The 16,487-nt window shown below is 35.5% G+C and overlaps 1 protein-coding gene across 2 annotated transcripts in view; it reads left to right on the top strand.

The window, feature by feature from the left end:
• The window catches only part of ASPM (assembly factor for spindle microtubules), a 75,864-nt gene extending 61,940 nt beyond the window's left edge, over positions 1 to 13,924 (top strand). For both annotated transcript variants that reach the window (XM_017966522.4, XM_002760606.7), the window contains 10 exons: positions 459 to 625; positions 2,342 to 2,438; positions 3,286 to 3,495; positions 4,804 to 4,953; positions 5,806 to 5,997; positions 6,460 to 6,652; positions 6,760 to 6,914; positions 8,705 to 8,881; positions 9,817 to 9,980; positions 11,024 to 13,924. In XM_017966522.4, coding sequence (XP_017822011.4) covers positions 459 to 625; positions 2,342 to 2,438; positions 3,286 to 3,495; positions 4,804 to 4,953; positions 5,806 to 5,997; positions 6,460 to 6,652; positions 6,760 to 6,914; positions 8,705 to 8,881; positions 9,817 to 9,980; positions 11,024 to 11,126 — 1,608 coding nt within the window. In that variant the 3' untranslated portion in view covers positions 11,127 to 13,924. The remainder of the gene's footprint in view (positions 1 to 458; positions 626 to 2,341; positions 2,439 to 3,285; positions 3,496 to 4,803; positions 4,954 to 5,805; positions 5,998 to 6,459; positions 6,653 to 6,759; positions 6,915 to 8,704; positions 8,882 to 9,816; positions 9,981 to 11,023) is intronic.
• The last annotated feature ends 2,563 nt before the right edge of the window (positions 13,925 to 16,487 follow it).

Raw genomic sequence — 16,487 nt, 5'->3', positions numbered from 1 at the left:
CTCTCAGGATTCTTCTGCAGCTGAACAGAAAACCCAAAGTGAAAAGATTGGAAAGAATTCCTTTTTCTCCCCAGAACCTGGAGTAGGTCAATATGTTCATTTTCATTTTTGATCTTCCAAATGGACTGAGGTGATGAGGACAGTACACATAATCTGGCTTTTTAGACTTAGGCTTGTCTGTCTTACAATTTATAAATATCGGTTAGGGTTTTGTTAGGCTGGGCTGGCAGCCAGCCATAGGGTAGCATGATAAAGCATGTAATAGGTGTTCACGATAGTAGGAACCACTGTTCTCAGAGTATTCACTAGTCGGAGTCCAAAAGAATCATGATATGACTATATTTATGCAATTTCTTTTTGTCCGCATTACCTTATATTAACTGTCTTTATACTGATTAATCTTATTTACAAAAAAAAGACAACTCATTGCATACTTGTTATATTTATGTATTTAATAGGCTGTGTGGAGGAGATACAGAACCAAGAAATCTTTATGTAAAGTGAAAGCTGCCTGCAAGATTCAAGCCTGGTATAGGTGTTGGAGAGCACACAAAGAATATCTAGCTATATTAAAAGCTGTTAAAATTATTCAAGGTTGCTTCTATACCAAACTAGAGAGAACACGGTAATGTATCAGAATTCTATGGAGAGTGTAAGAGTATTTGTGTGTGATAGCTAAGTCCTTATATAAATTAACATGCTTATTGATTTATCTGTCAAATATTCATTATGCTTAATTTATATGGTTGGTTTTGTTGGAGGATTAGAGTAAGGACAGAGGGGTAGGAAGTGAATAAAATCATCTAGCTAAGACTCGCTTTTCTCATTAGTGCTTTGGTCCATTTTGTTGGATAACTTAGCTACTGGAAAAATTTGTTTTCTTATTCATTCCTTTTTTCTTTGAATTTTATATTATTCCTCATACTCCTTGTCATTAATGATGAAGACCCTAATTACCAATCTATCTGTGCTCATTGTATTTCCCTATTCCTAGCTCATTTCTTACAGTCAAATTTTCAGGAACTGTTACCAGATCATCTTTTTTTAAGTTCACAGTATAAGAATTTTTCTTCACTCCCAGAATTGATGAATTATTGCGTCAATGATGGTTTTCAAGATGGTTTAGGAAAGCACACTAGTGTGAGAGGAATTTTTGGTTCAAGTCCATGGGTAGAAGCAGGGCTTAACATATAAAATTGATTTCATGAAGATAGAAAGTAAAATTGGTTACCAGAGGCTGGGATAGCGAGAGGGGAGAGGTGGATAAAGACAGGCTGGTTAATGGATACAAAAATACAGTAAGACGGAACAAGATTTACTGCGTAGTAGCACAATAGGGCAACTATAGTCAACGATAATTTATTGTATATTTCAAAATAACTAGAGGAATAGAAGTTTCCTAATACAAGGAAATGATAAATGTTTGAGGTGATTGATCTCTCAGTTATTGAGTTGATCATTACTCATATGTATGCTTTAGTCAAAATATCAAATGTACCCCATAAATATTTACAACTACTATGTATCTGTAAAAATAAAAATTAAAAAACATATAAAGATACAGTTACTACTATCAGCTATTAAGGACCAGTATCTAATTTCCATGTAACAGATGCTGAATTTTTCTCAACGGCATTCTGTCTTATTTTCTAAGAAACATGGCAACAACACAAGCTAATCATTATACTTTTTCCACATTATCAAGAACAGAGCGAAAAACCTGTCCATTCTGAACATTTTATCTCAGCATTATGTTGATCCCTAAAATTTAATCTCTGGCACTCAGTTTTTAAATTTTTCTCCAATTCTGTTAACAAAATATCTCTACTTAGATATTTTGATGATACCCATATTTCATTTCAAATGAAAGAGAAGTACCTGCCGCTGCTTGTAATCTCCACATTCTGTTCTTGACCACCTCCTGTCTGCTCAAAGACTCACTTGCAGTACAGACTCAGATCTTATATTGTACCATTATTTCTACCATTCTCCCCTTTATCTAGATTTTGTCTAGATCTGGGTGACCATACTTTCTTTTGATCCTGTTCAAAATTCTGTGCCATATTATAATTATAGAACTTCGTATTTCTTACCCACTGGAATATTGCCAATTGTAAAACTGTGTGTGTGTGTGTGTGTGTGTGTGTGTGTGTGTGTGTGTGTGTGTCTGTACATTCTGATTGCTAGAACTTGACTATGAATTATACTTGCCCACTTTTTTTATTCTGTCATTGCCTTTGTAATATTTTACTCTTCTAATATTTTAAAGGGAGACGACAATAAATACTCACTGAATAAGTTAAAAGTAATTTGAAACTGCTTTCCAATAACTACTTTTTAGGTTTTTGAATGTGAGAGCATCAGCAATTATCATTCAGAGAAAATGGAGAGCTATACTTTCTGCAAAAATAGCTCATGAACACTTCTTAATGATACAAGTAGGTATTAAAAATTCACCTGCAAATAACTACTTTAGAAAATAAACAAAAAGAATGTTTTGTATTTTTTAATTTTTAAAAAATCCTTCACTGGAAAAAGTGTTTTTAAGATCTTAGTATACATTTATTTCACACACATCTATTGCAGTCAATTAAAAATTATATCACCCATAAAAATACTATTTGCTAGTTTTTAAAAACATCTGTACAGACATACCTTGTTTTATTGCTTTACAGATATGGCATTTTTTATAAATTGAAGATTTATAAAAATCTTCGTGGTGCTTTACAGATATGGTATTTTTTATAAATTGAAGATTTGTGTCAACCCTGTGTTGCGGTTGATCAAGTCTGTTGGCGCCATATTTCCAACATCATATGCTCACTTTGTGGCTCTGTGTCTCATTTTGTTAATTCTTACAGAATGTTACGTGATCGAGGAATCTAAGTTGTGCTGGTGGTATGCTGTGTTTTCAGGCTACAGCCAGTTTCTGTCATAGCTATTTATGATCACTGTGCTCTTCATATTGTAGCTAGCATTTTTATTAGGTGTATTTGTCCTGTAATGTCAGTTCTTTTCCCTCTCACAATGAAAAGTATCAAGAGGATGAGAGGGAAAGAGCACCAGGTATCTATTGACCCTTGGCTTACACCTTCATTTTGGCTCTATATGTGAGTTTAGAAATAATGCTTCATCACCTTTTCATATCTAGGAAACATGATGTTCTTAAACTATAAATCATAATTAAGCCATCTCATCTTACACTGAGAAATTCATTAACTTTTAGTGGTTTGGAAATCTTTTTATTTATATCTATTAATGTTATTTATAAATTTTTCTTCATAGAGACATCGAGCTGCTTGTTTGATTCAAGCACATTTTAGAGGATATAAAGGAAGGCAGGTCTTTCTTCGGCAGAAATCCGCTGCTTTGACTATACAAAAATATATACGAGCCAGGGAGGCTGGAAGACGTGAAAGGATAAAATACATTGAATTAAAAAAATCTACAGTTATTCTACAAGCACTGGGGCGTGGTTGGCTAGTACGAAAAAGAGTAAGTATTTTCAAGTAGCATATCTCAGTTTTATAAAGTGAAAGGACTTGCCGGGCACGGTGGCTCACACCTGTAATCCCAGCACTTTGGGAGGCCGAGGCGGGTGGATCACGAGGTCAAGAGATCGAGACCATCCTGGTCAACATGGTGAAACCCCGTCTCTACTAAAAATACAAAAATTAGCTGGGCATGGTTGTGTGTGCCTGTAGTCCCAGCTACTCAGGAGGCTGAGGCAGGAGAATTGCCTAAACCCAGGAGGCGGAGGTTACAGTGAGCCGAGATCGCGCTATTGCACTCCAGCCTGGGTAACGAGAGCGAAACTTCGTCTCAAAAAAAAAAAAAAAAAAAGTGAAAGGACTTGGTGTTAAATCGTGTTAAGAAACTTTGGATCTTAGATAATAATTTTAGAATGAATATGATCATTAATTTGAATTCATTCAGCTGCTAGAAAAGTATGTGACAAGAGCACTGACCATCAGATTTTCGTTCTATGATCCTAGTCCTATTTCTTACAGATGTTCACCACCAAATACACAAAATAAAATTTTCTTTTGTAATGAATCTTAACAAAGGAAAGGAAAATATGAGAGAAGCTTCATAAGTGAAAGAGGTTGTTACTTAGTAGCTTTTTGCCACCACCAAGCAACTTTTGAGATATTGCAACCAGCATTCCTGTGACAGCTTCCACGTCTTCAGGAAGAGAGAATTCTTTTTAGGGAAGTCATAACATCTAAGCTTACAATATGTGAAGTACTGGCATAGACAAAATAATTTGATTTGAAGTTAAATAGAAGAAATTTTTGTATTCTGTTCATTAAACATCAAGTGGAAGTCTGAAGCCCAACAGCGACTGTAGAAAGCGTCTTCTGCTGGAGTTACACCGTATTATTTAATATTAAAGAAGTTAGTTCACACAATTTTTTCTGATTTAATGTCACCATTTCCAAGAGTTCTGCTTGGAATTCTGTAACTTTTTTTTAGTTTAATATTTATACCCTTCTCTAATTATAAGTATGTTGCAAACCTTAACTCACTGTTATAGGGCAGTCTGGTTAAATTAGATGCTGTGGTTATTTAGTAAAGTACCCAAAATATAATTTTGCTTTCTACCTGCTGAATTATGAGTTATACTGTTGGAAATACTGTATCATAAAATATTGTAATTACTTTGAATTACAATATAAGTAATTGTAATGATTAAAAATTATTCTTGCTAGTTTATATAATTTATGTTGAGGTTATACAAAAACACTCATTGATTAACTTAGGAGGCAGATACTTGAATCTGCTTTGTTTTTTTGCCTTTAGATTTTAGAACAGAGAGCCAGAATTCGGCTTCTTCCCTTCACTGCAGCTGCATATTATCACCTGAAGGCTCTCAGAATTCAAAGAGCCTATAAACTTTACCTGGCTCTGAAGAATGCTAACAAGCACGTCAATTCAGTCATCTGTATTCAGGTTTGCTGCTTCTCTGAAATAAAACTATAGGATATAACTTTTCCTGTTAGAAATTTTTGATATGTAGTAAACAGTTTCCAAATGCCTTATGTTAAGGTCATACAACATTTAGCCTTTTACCATAGAGCTGTCAGGATGATTCAAAGGTTAGAAATACATTAATGTTTTATGGCGCAGTAATAAAGTTATGAATTATTGCCTGATGTAATTGTACTCATTTACATTCCTGCCAGCAAAGTCTTGAGGGTACCCTGTTTCTCTACATGCTTTCCAACATAAAGTATCGGATGACTTTCTGATTTTTGCCATTCTAATGAATGGCATTTTATTTTTGTTTGGATTTACTTGATTGCTAGCAATTCTAAACTTATATTCTATGTTGATTATTCAAGTCCTTATCTGTGTGTGTTTTTTTTTTTAACAATTTTTCATACACTTTGCTCATTTTTCTGTTGGATGTTTTTTATTATAATTTATAGGAGTTCTTTATATAATTTGAAGAATTCTATTTGTGTATATACGTTAACATGCATTTACATATAAAATATTTAGTGAAAAAAAATTACAGAATTATTCATGCAATTTGGTGGAATTTATATAAATTGTAAAACGAAGACAGTGATGTCCAGGATTAAATATACTCCTGTGTGTGCATGCACGTACACACACCCCCACCCATCGTGGACTGGAAGGGTTTTTGTACCAAGCAGAGTGGGAAAGAAATGCCTCTGGGGAAAGATGAAAGATTTCTTCATAGACTATTTTCTTCCATTTATGTATAAATGTATATTTGTATTTATTTTTTTAAAAAGCACCTTAAGTAGAAATGAAAACAATCTATCTTTTAAACAGAGATGGTTTCGAGCAAGATTACAACAAAAGAGATTTATTCAGAAATGTCATAGCATCAAAAAGATTGAGCATGAAGGTCAAGAACGTCTGAGCCAGCAAAATAGGGCTGCATCAGTAATACAGAAAGCGGTGCGCCATTTTCTCCTTCGTAAAAAACAGGAAAAACTTACTAGTGGAATCATTAAATGTCAGGTAATTGAAACTTGTATAGTTTTAGTTCAAAACTTTAGATTGCAATTCTTCTACATGATATCTGACACTACAAAAACATAGTCACCATTTTAAAAAGCTAAAGGATTCGCCAGTAAAATAACTCAAACACTACACTACTATAATTTCATCGCTAAGATCTTTATTTTCAAATGCTCTAGAGAAGGTTTATAATCAAGAAGTGTAAAAGTATTTTAATATTTTGAATAGATTTAGATATTATTTGGTCAATAAATGCTGCCCAGTTCACATACAGGAATATTATACGTATTTCTTTTTTGGAAAATTGATTTTGCTATTTATTTGAAATTGAGATTTTAATTAAAATGTATCTGATTATGTCATACAAATTTACTGAAAATGTTTACATTGTGAAAATAGATGTAGATATAAATAGAAAACATTGGCTATAATCTTAAAATTACTCTGTTTTATGTCTTTAAGGCATTATGGAGAGGCTATTCTTGGAGGAAGAATAATGATTGTACAAAAATTAAAGCTATACGACTAAGTCTTCAAGTTGTTAATAGGGAGATTCGAGAAGAAAACAAACTCTACAGAAGAACTGCACTTGCACTTCGTTATCTTTTGACATATAAGCACCTTTCTGCCATTCTTGAGGCTGTAAAACACCTAGGTTAGTTTGTGTTAACATGTTTAAAGAACGTTGTAATAGTACGTTGTTAGCAAAAACTTCATTTTGTTGCGGTGAATTTACCGTGTCCTATTTTTTCTTTCTTTCAGAGGTAGTTACTAGATTGTCTCCACTTTGTTGTGAGAACATGGCCCAGAGTGGAGCAATTTCTAAAATATTTGTTTTGATCCGGAGTTGTAATCGTAGTGTTCCTTGTATGGAAGTCATCAGATACGCTGTGCAAGTCTTGCTAAATGTAGCTAAGGTAGTTTTTCATTTTACTAATGAGATATTCGTTGGAAAACAAGTAAGATCCTGCAAATTAAGTTTATGTTTACTCATCGCTAGGGCTTAGATCTCTGAATTAAAATTCATTTATGTGCAAGTCTTAGGGTGGAAAAAATGTTTTATTAACATAACTGTAGACTTAAGTACTAATTTTTGTATTTTATTTCATCAGTCTTTATAATATTAAAAACAATGATGACTAAAAGTTATGAAGTACTTACTATGTGCTAGTATTTTTCTTTTCTTTTTTTTTGAGACAGTCTCACTCTGTCTCCCAGGCTGGAGTGCAGTGGTGCCATCTCCGCTCACTGCAACCTCTGCCTCCCGGGTTCAAGCAATTCTCCTACCTCAGCCTCCCGAGTATCTGGTATCACAAGCACATGCCGCCATGCTTGGCTAAGTTTTTGTTTTTTGTTTTTTTTTTAGTAGAGACGGGGTTTCACTGTGCTGGCCAGGCTGGTCTCAAACTCCTGACCTTGTGATCCACCCGCCTTGGCCTCCCAAAGTGTTGGGATTATGGGCATGAGCCATCATGCCTGGCCCCATGCTAGTATTTTTCTTGCATTGTTTAATCCTCATAAAAATCCTCTAAAGTAGTTCATATTATTATTCCCACTTTATAGGGAAGGAATATAGTAATTATAGAAGTTAGGTTCATCCCCTAAGACCTGACTGTGATAAATGGTAGAGTTGAGTTTGGATTCATTTCTATCTGCCTTTAGAGGTTTGTTGTTATCTCCTGCATTATATCAGTTTACCTCATTATAAGTATGTGTAGCCAAGCATGAGAAAGAAAAATATTGCTATAACTTAGTTATTCTGTAACTATTAATCTGTATCAAAATTTGTCTTTTGGCTTTGGACAAATTAGCTGATATCTGTTCCAAACTATATTGTATGCAACCAGAGGTTGAAAGATTTCTCTTTCCTACCCAACCTTTCAATGACAACTTAAAGCACTTTACCCAATGTCTTTATTTTGAGAGGTAGTGGTTAAGAACACAGATCTGAGCCCAAACTGCTTGAGTTTGAATCCCCGCTCAGCAGCTTATTATAGGTCACTTAGCTTCTCTGTACTTCACTTTCCTCAACTATAAAATGAGTATAGTAACAGTACTCAAAACGTTATTGTGAGGACTGAGTTAATACACATGAATACATAAACATGCCATACAAAGTGTTAGCTATGTTGTTTTATCTTAGATCATTATTTGTTACCATGTAAATTTCACTATGAATCTAATAATACAATTAGATAAGTGAGACATGGAAAATATATCCTAGACTTAGTATCAAATTTAATTTATTTTTCAGCAAGCCCTCCTTCCTTTCAAGGAGCATGTAATAGAATAACTAACTAGATCCTGCCTTTATCGTTAACTTACCTATGATTAGTGATATCACAGATAAGTTATCTTTTTCCTGAGAGAATCTTACTAAAATGGTCTTAACCTTTAAAAGTTTGTTTTTATTGACTCCAAGATGTTTGTTTTCAGAGGTTTTAAATTTTATTTATTTTACGTGAAACCTCAGAATTAGAGGGAAAAGATTAAAAATACAATGTGAATACACATATATGATAGATCCATAAATGACAGCATCAAAGCTGTTGCACAAAGTCCTTTGCACTTGCTGCAGGTGGTCCCACAATTTGGCTGAAAGTACGGAGTTTTGTTTTTTGGGTTTTTTGTTTGGGTTGTTTGTTAAGTATGCAACTTTTGAATTTGTGTTTATTACAACTTTTAATTTCATTCTGTTCTCTTCAAGTATGAGAAGACAACCTCAGCAGTTTATGATGCAGAAAATTGTGTCGATACACTGTTGGAGCTTTTGCAGATGTACCGAGAAAAGCCTGGTAATAAAGTTGCAGACAAAAGTGGAAGCATTTTCACAAAAACTTGTTGTTTATTGGCTACTTTATTGAAGACAACAAATAGAGCCTCTGTAAGTATTAATCAGTTAACATTTCTTTAAGATTATTTTTCTGTGGTCTTGAGTCTATGACTTTTATAGTTTTCCTAATAATCATCATTCTACAATAGGGTTTTATGTGTGTTCAGACCTGTTTTCTGCACTGATAAAATGAGTTCAGGATAAATGTATGAGTTGTTTCCTTCTGACATGTTAAAGAAACTGAATTCTGAAAATACGATTTATTACAGCCATATAAGTAACCATTTCCTATTTACTAGAGAGAAAAGTTTCCTAGCAAGATAGAAAACCAGATATGTATAATTTCTTATGCTCCTGTTGTAACCATAATTGTATTTCAAGCTTTTCTTGGTGTCACTGTTAACATAAGGGAAACCATAGGCCATGATTGGACTGTGGCCTTTATCCTGATAACAGTAGGAACCACTGCAGGGTTTTAAGGAAGAAATTATATTTTCCAGTTTAAATTTTAACAACACTCTAGCTTCTGACTGAAGAATGAATTCTGGAGCGTGTATGTGGGTATAGGGAGACCATTGAGGAAGGCGGCAAGTGTCGACATGTAGTGGTCTAGCCAAGAGATTGTGCTTGTCTTAGGATTGTGTCACTGAGAGATAAGTAGAAGACTTGGAAACTTTGCAGAGGTAAACTTTTCAAGACTTGGTAACTGGATATGATAGATATGTTGACTTGACTATATTCTTTCTTGTATTCAGTGCGGAGTTAAGTATGCAACTTTTGAATATTTATCTTCTTTATGATTGCCTTGCAAATTAGTTCGTAATTTAAATCAAGCTACCTGCCAACTTGGCGAGGTTTCTTCCTGATTATTCAAAGCTAATAGTTTACTGCATGATTTTTATTTATTATGTTTGATTTTGCTAGTCTAAAAGAGATGAAATTTTAATTCTTATTACTTTTTAGTAACTGTTCATTTTATTTTGTAGGATGTACGAAGTAGGTCCAAAGTTGTTGACCGTATTTACCGTCTCTACAAACTTACAGCTTGTAATAAAGTGAATACTGAAAGATTACTTTACAAGCAAAAGGATTCTTCTATAAGCATTCCTTTTATGCCAGAAACACCTGTAAGGACCAGAATAGTTTCAAGGTAAGCAGTTAAATATAGTCTATAAATTTGTGTCACTGTTCATTCATTCATTTAACAAATAGTTATTGAGCACTTACCATAAACAAGATGTGCTTGACAACGGAGAAACAACAAATGAATAAAAATGAAATGTTTGGTCATTTTAAAGTAGGCAATCTTGGTAAATAATGAAATAACATTACACTAGCACGCTGGGCAATTTCAAATGCTCATTTTACATTTGCAATTATTGGCAAAAAATGAAGTCAGCTTGGTTGTGTAATTTTTTTAGTAATATGCAGCTGTATAGGTATGGAGAAGGCAGATATTTTGACTCAGTTTGAAATCCAAGTAGAATTTTTCAGACTAGTTTGGTAGGAGAGAAAGACAACAGTTAATGGCATTGGCAAAGGTTGTGATAATATTGATGCACCTGAGCTAGATACACAAGAAAGTAAGAATAGCATTCTGGTGGATGTCGGGTATGGGTTGAAGCCAAGTGAATTGGAGATCTCAGTTTGGTAGAAGAACTGGTTCAGTGACTGTTAGAGCCGATGACATGGGAATGGTGGATGAAGAATGGAAGTCTCAAATTACGATTTTAGTGGTGGCACACTTTCTGATGATGACAAAGTCTAGTACGTGATCATATGAAAAGGGACTGGTTGAGGTAGAAATGAAAGTGTGGCAAAAATGGAATTGGTCGTTGGCTTTTTGGCCACATACATGTTTCTGTTGCTGAGAACTGTGACAGGAGGTAAGAGGAGACCAAGAACCAGGTTTACAAGGAACAAGACACTGAGAGTTTGGTTGATGACCAAAAGGCAGTGGTCAAGCCAAATAGCATCAGCTTCAAAGAAGCCACCATTATTTTTTAGAAAGGATGGAGAGCAATAGTGTGGAACTATTGATGGGCAGTAATGTGAGGTTCTCACGTCTTTGAGCAGTTTGTAAGAGAAATGATGTTCAGGAGTAGCCACAATTTAGTGCAGACAAAAAAGGTGTAAGTAACGCTTAAGAACTTTATTAACACCAGAGTTGTTTTTTTGTTTTGTTTTTAACAGACTTAAACCAGATTGGGTTTTGAGAAGAGATAACCTGGAAGAAATCACAAATCCCCTGCAAGCTATTCAAATGGTGATGGATACACTTGGCATTCCTTATTAGTAAATGTAAACATTTTCAGGATGTATAGTGTAAAGAAGCATTAAAGCTAATCATGAGTATATAAAGTGATTTTTGCTCTCTGTGTACAGCTTTTAGCATCTGACTTTGTATTTTTTTTAAAAAAACTTCATTATATTCTTTATTCTTTTATTTATAGCTTTATGCATGTAATAAACTAATATGTCATAAGATCATATTGTTTCTATTATCTTAAAGTATTACAGTAGTTTGAAGGTAGTCATATTTCTAAAAGGAAACAATAGCTGATTACACCTTTTTTATAGGTAAGTTGAGGAATTTTTATAAAACAAATGTTAGAAATTGAAGATCTGTCTACTCACTAAGAAGTGAGACTAGGATAAAATAATCCTTCAAATTCATATCAATGACATCCTTATCCATATCCTTGACTGGCTAAAGCATCCAGACACGCAAGTGAGCCCTTCTAGGGTCACAAAAAGAATTCACCTACCACTGTATTTACTAAAAAATCTTAACATTGAACTGATGGGGGTTATGATTTGAAGTGGAAGGAACATAATACTGCGTATAATAGAATCTTGTTTTGCAGTTATATACCACAGACCTGAAAATGATTCTGTATTGAAATGTAACTTTTTTTTTTCTATAGCTTTGAGTTACTGTTACTAGTCTGTGGTTTCAGGGCCACAGATGTCTAATTCTCATGGCTGAAATCTGATAGAGTCTCAAAGTCTGCCCACATATAAATGCCATGCAAGTGTTTACTGTTCAAAGTAAATCAGTAGTAGCTAGCAATTGACAGACTATTTAACTACTTAATGTATAACTTGATTAGAACACCTTAATTAAACCTAATTTGTCTGAAATGACTTATAGTTTGGCTAGGATAGATCTAAATATATTGATGCCTTATAGAGTATGTGGAAATTGACTCTGGAGAATTTTTCTCTTTTTGTTCCCAATAAAGTGATTTGGAAGCTTTTGGGACTTAGTAGTTTCTAAAAAAAAATTTCTGACTCTTAGTGTTTTCTTTTTCTTAACAGAATTTTAGCACTTTTTTTTTTTTTTTTTTTTGATACGGAGTCTTGCTCTGTCACTAGGCTCTACAGTGGTACAATCTCGGCTCACTGCAACCTCTGCCTCCCGGGTTCAAGCAATTCTTCCGCCTCAGCCTCCCGAGTAGCTGGGGCCACAGGCGCGTGCCAGCACTCCCAGCTAATTTTTTTGTATTTTTACTAGAGACGGGGTTTCACTCTGTTGGCCAGGATGGTCTCGATCTCTTGACCTCATGATCCGCCCACCTCTGCCTCCCAGCCAAAGTGCTGGGATTACAGGCGTGAGCCACCGCACCCGGCCAGCACTATTAAGTAGTCTATTCACTTTGGTAAGTTATACTGCTAGGACATAATTAACCAGTATAAAAATGTTATTGATGCCAATTTCCCCTAAGATAGATATAACCAATTAATAGTTGCACAAGAAATATTTTGATGAAGTTATACATGCAAGAAGATGACTTCCAGATATTAAAACAGTTTTTGTTGTTGAATCTCAGGCCAATTTTTAATAGGCTTTTAATTCACACCCTTCCTCCCTTAGCTCAGCTGTACTACTAACTACTCTTACAGCAGACAGTAACGTCAGTCTTACCAGAGCTTCTCTGCCCATTCCCAGGGAAATGTGTTAGATTTGACAGATAAAGAATTATAGGACTGTTCTTGCTGCTTGTAATGGGACTGCATCCACAGCTTGAATTTGACTATAAGGGATGAAGTTATGACCTACTCTGAATTTCCTTTAGGAATGTACACTGTTAGATTTAATGATACGCATATTAAATCTTGTGCATTGATAACACTCTCACTAGTATATTGAATTGCAGTTTTACTCCTAGGGCAGGCAAGATAAAAGAAATGTCCCAAATATGAAAGATAAAAAGTGGTATAACTATCAATCCCCACTCTCATTTTCACTTCCCAATCCTAGATGCTTTTTTAGTAGATCCTTCCTCTGGATTGCCTAATTGCATATCTGTTTATTTAATAAAGTTAGCCAGCTTCTCAAACATTCTTCCTATTTGTGCCTTCTATATATAGATGAGTGGTGGTATCTTGTTGTGGTTTTAATTTGCATTTCCCTAATACTAATTATGTTAAGTGTCTATTATTTTTTTGCTATCTGTATGTTCTTGGTGAAGTGTTTATTCAAGTCTTGCCCATTTTAAACACTGAGTTGTTTTCTTATTAAGTTTTGAGTTCTAGTCTGTCACTTTTCATTCTTTTAATAGTGCCTTTTGAAGAGCAAAATTTTAAGTTTTGATAAAGTCCAATTTATATTTTTCTTTTATTGATTATACTTTTGATGTATTATATCTAAAACCTCTTTGCTTAACCCAAGGTCATAAGATTTTCAACTGTTCTTCTAGTAGAAGTTGTATCATTTTAGTTGTGTAGTTTGTTAATTTCAAGTTGATTTTTGCATATAGCATAAAGTATGAACCAAGTTTAATGTTTTATGTACAGATAGCCAGTTGCTACAGCACCATTTATTGAAGTCTGTCCTTTCTCCACTGAATTGCATTTACACGTTGGACAAAAAACAGCTGACCATATGTGTTTGTCTATTTCTGACCTCTTCTTTTCCATGAGTGTCTTTATTTTTATGCAAATATGCTGTCTTGTTTATCACAGCTTTATAATAAGGCTTAAAATCAATTTCTATAAATCATTGAACTTTGTTCTCTAAGTCGCTTTGACTTTTCTAGGTTTTTTGCATTTTCATATGACACAGAATAAATTATTCATTTTTTCTGCTTACTTGGTGTGTCATTTGCTCTTTCTAAACCTTGAAGTAGCCTCTGATATTACTGATTTGAAATCTTTTTCTTTTCTAATACAGGCAGTCAGTGCTATAGATTTAAGTACTGTTGTGTTGCATATCAATACATTTTGATGTCAATTGGTACTATGGGTTCAACATCCTCTTATATGCTGCTGTTGGAAGAATTATTGGCATAATAGGCATAATTTTATTAGAAAAATATTGCACTGTTTATCTGTATTACAAGTGCACATTTCATTTCTGGAGATTTATCACATATAGTCACACGTACAAAATAGCATGTGCAGTACTGACACTGCAGAAACATGGGCAGTAATAAAATATTGGAAATAACTTTATTACCCAACAACAACTAATACGTATTTTGATACCAGGAGTGGTTCTAGAGGAACAGAATTTTAAGGAAGGATTTCTTTAGTTGGTTTCCAGGTTTTTGGACTTGGATGTTTAATATGATTAGACTCAAATATGCTAAGGATGCTACTTCTAATAGTGTGGAAAACACTGATAGTCCTTGGTGTGAACTGCTTAGAGAGTTATGCAAAATACATTTGATACTCCTGGTTACCGCTCACGAGAGGCAAGGAGTTTAGTGACTCTGTACATAATATGTGGAGAATCAAAGGATATCTGTATTAGGGTTCTCCAAAGGGACAGAACTGACAGAGTTTATGTATATGTGAAAGGGGGTTTATTAAATAAAGGGAGAATTGGCTCACAAGATTACAAGGTGAAGTCCCACGATACGGCATCTGCAAGCTGGGGAAGAAAGAAGCCAACAGTGACTCAGTCCAAGTCCAAAAGCCTCAAAAGCAGGGATGCCAGCTGTATTCGCTTTTTCTCACAGTGCTATAAACACTTAAGACTGGACAATTTATGAAGAAAGGTTTAATTGACTGTCACGGGCTGTACAGAAAGCATGGCTGAGAGGCCTCAGGAAACTTAGAATCATGACAGAAGGTGAAGAGGAAGCGAGCACCTCCTTCATACGTCAGAGCAGGAGCAAGAACGAAGTGGGACATGCTGCACACGGGATCTCATAACTCCCTATTATGAGAACAACAAGGAGGAAATCCGCCCGCATGATCTAATTACCTCCCACCAGGTCCCTCCCCCAACACTGGGAATTACAATTTGACATGAGATTTTAGTGAGGACACAGAACCAAACTATCTCACTGACGGTGCAGCCTTCAGTCTGTGGCTGAAGACCTGAGAGCTCCCTGCAAACCACTGGAGTAAGACCAAGAGTCCAAAGGTGGAAGAACCTGCAGTCTCATGTCCAATGGCAGGACAAACAAGGAAGCATCCAGTATAGGAGAATGATGAAAGCCAGAAAACTCAGCAAGCTGGCTTATCCCCCACTTCTGTCTGCTTTGTTCTAGCTGTGCTGGGAGCCAATGGGATGGTGCCCACCCACAATGAGGGGGTGCTTCCTCTCCAAGTCCACTGACTCAAATGTCAGTCCTATCTGGAAACACCCTCCAGGACACACCAGAAACAATCAAGGCATCCTTCAATTAAGTTGATACTGACGATTAACCATTGTCCTTTGTCAACTTGGCACCATATACACCTCCTAAAATCACACCCAATTTCCAAATAAAGACAATAAAAAGGTCACGATTATGCCATAATACAGCTATTCTTTGTTCCACGCGGAATTACACTAACCCTTAACCTAAATACTCTTATGTAAAGTTAACACAAATGCTGATATGAAGTCGATAAATCTTAAGATATATGATAAAGGGAAAAGAAGGAAATAACAGCTCTTAGTACAGGTGTATAAATGCACAAACATTTTTTTTTGAGACGGAGTTTCGCTCTTGTTCCCCAGACTGGAGTGCAATGGCACGATCTCGGCTCACCGCAACCTCCACCTCCTGGGTTCAAGCAATTCTGCCTCAGCCTCCCAAGTAGCTGGGACTACAGGCGTGCACCACCATACCCAGCTAATTTTTGTATTTTTTAGTAGAGACGGGGGTTACACCTTGTTGACCAGGATGGTCTCAATCTCTTGACCTCATAATCCACCCACCTCAGCCTCCCAAAGTACTGGGATTATAGGCGTGAGCCACCGCGCCCAGCTGCACAAACATATTCTTAACAAAATAAGGAGGAAATACTATGAGCATGAGCCCACTGTCACACTCTTTTAGCTGTAAAGTGAGTGCTTTTGTCAGAGACAATGCTGTGAGGAACACCATAAGGTGTATAAGGCATTCTGTGAGTCCACAGATGGTACTCTGGCAGAAGCATTGCGTTCAGGATAGGCAATCGGTATCTGGATTAAGTGTCTATTCCAGTAAGGACAAACAGCTACCCTTGACATGATGGAAGAGGTCCAACACAGTCAACGTGCCACGAAGTAGCTGGCTGATCACCCAAGGAATGGTATATTGAGGGCTCAGAGTTGGTTTCTACTGCTGGCAGATGTGGCACTTAGCTATGGCCATAGCCCGGTCAGGAAGTTTATGCTGCGAAGCCCATTTGTAACCTCCCTGCCACCATAGCCACTTTATGAGCCCATTAGGTG

The sequence above is a fragment of the Callithrix jacchus genome, chromosome 19, assembly GCF_049354715.1.
Source record: "Callithrix jacchus isolate 240 chromosome 19, calJac240_pri, whole genome shotgun sequence".
Lineage (NCBI taxonomy): Eukaryota > Metazoa > Chordata > Mammalia > Primates > Cebidae > Callithrix > Callithrix jacchus.
This window is presented reverse-complemented; position numbering and strand designations above follow the sequence as displayed.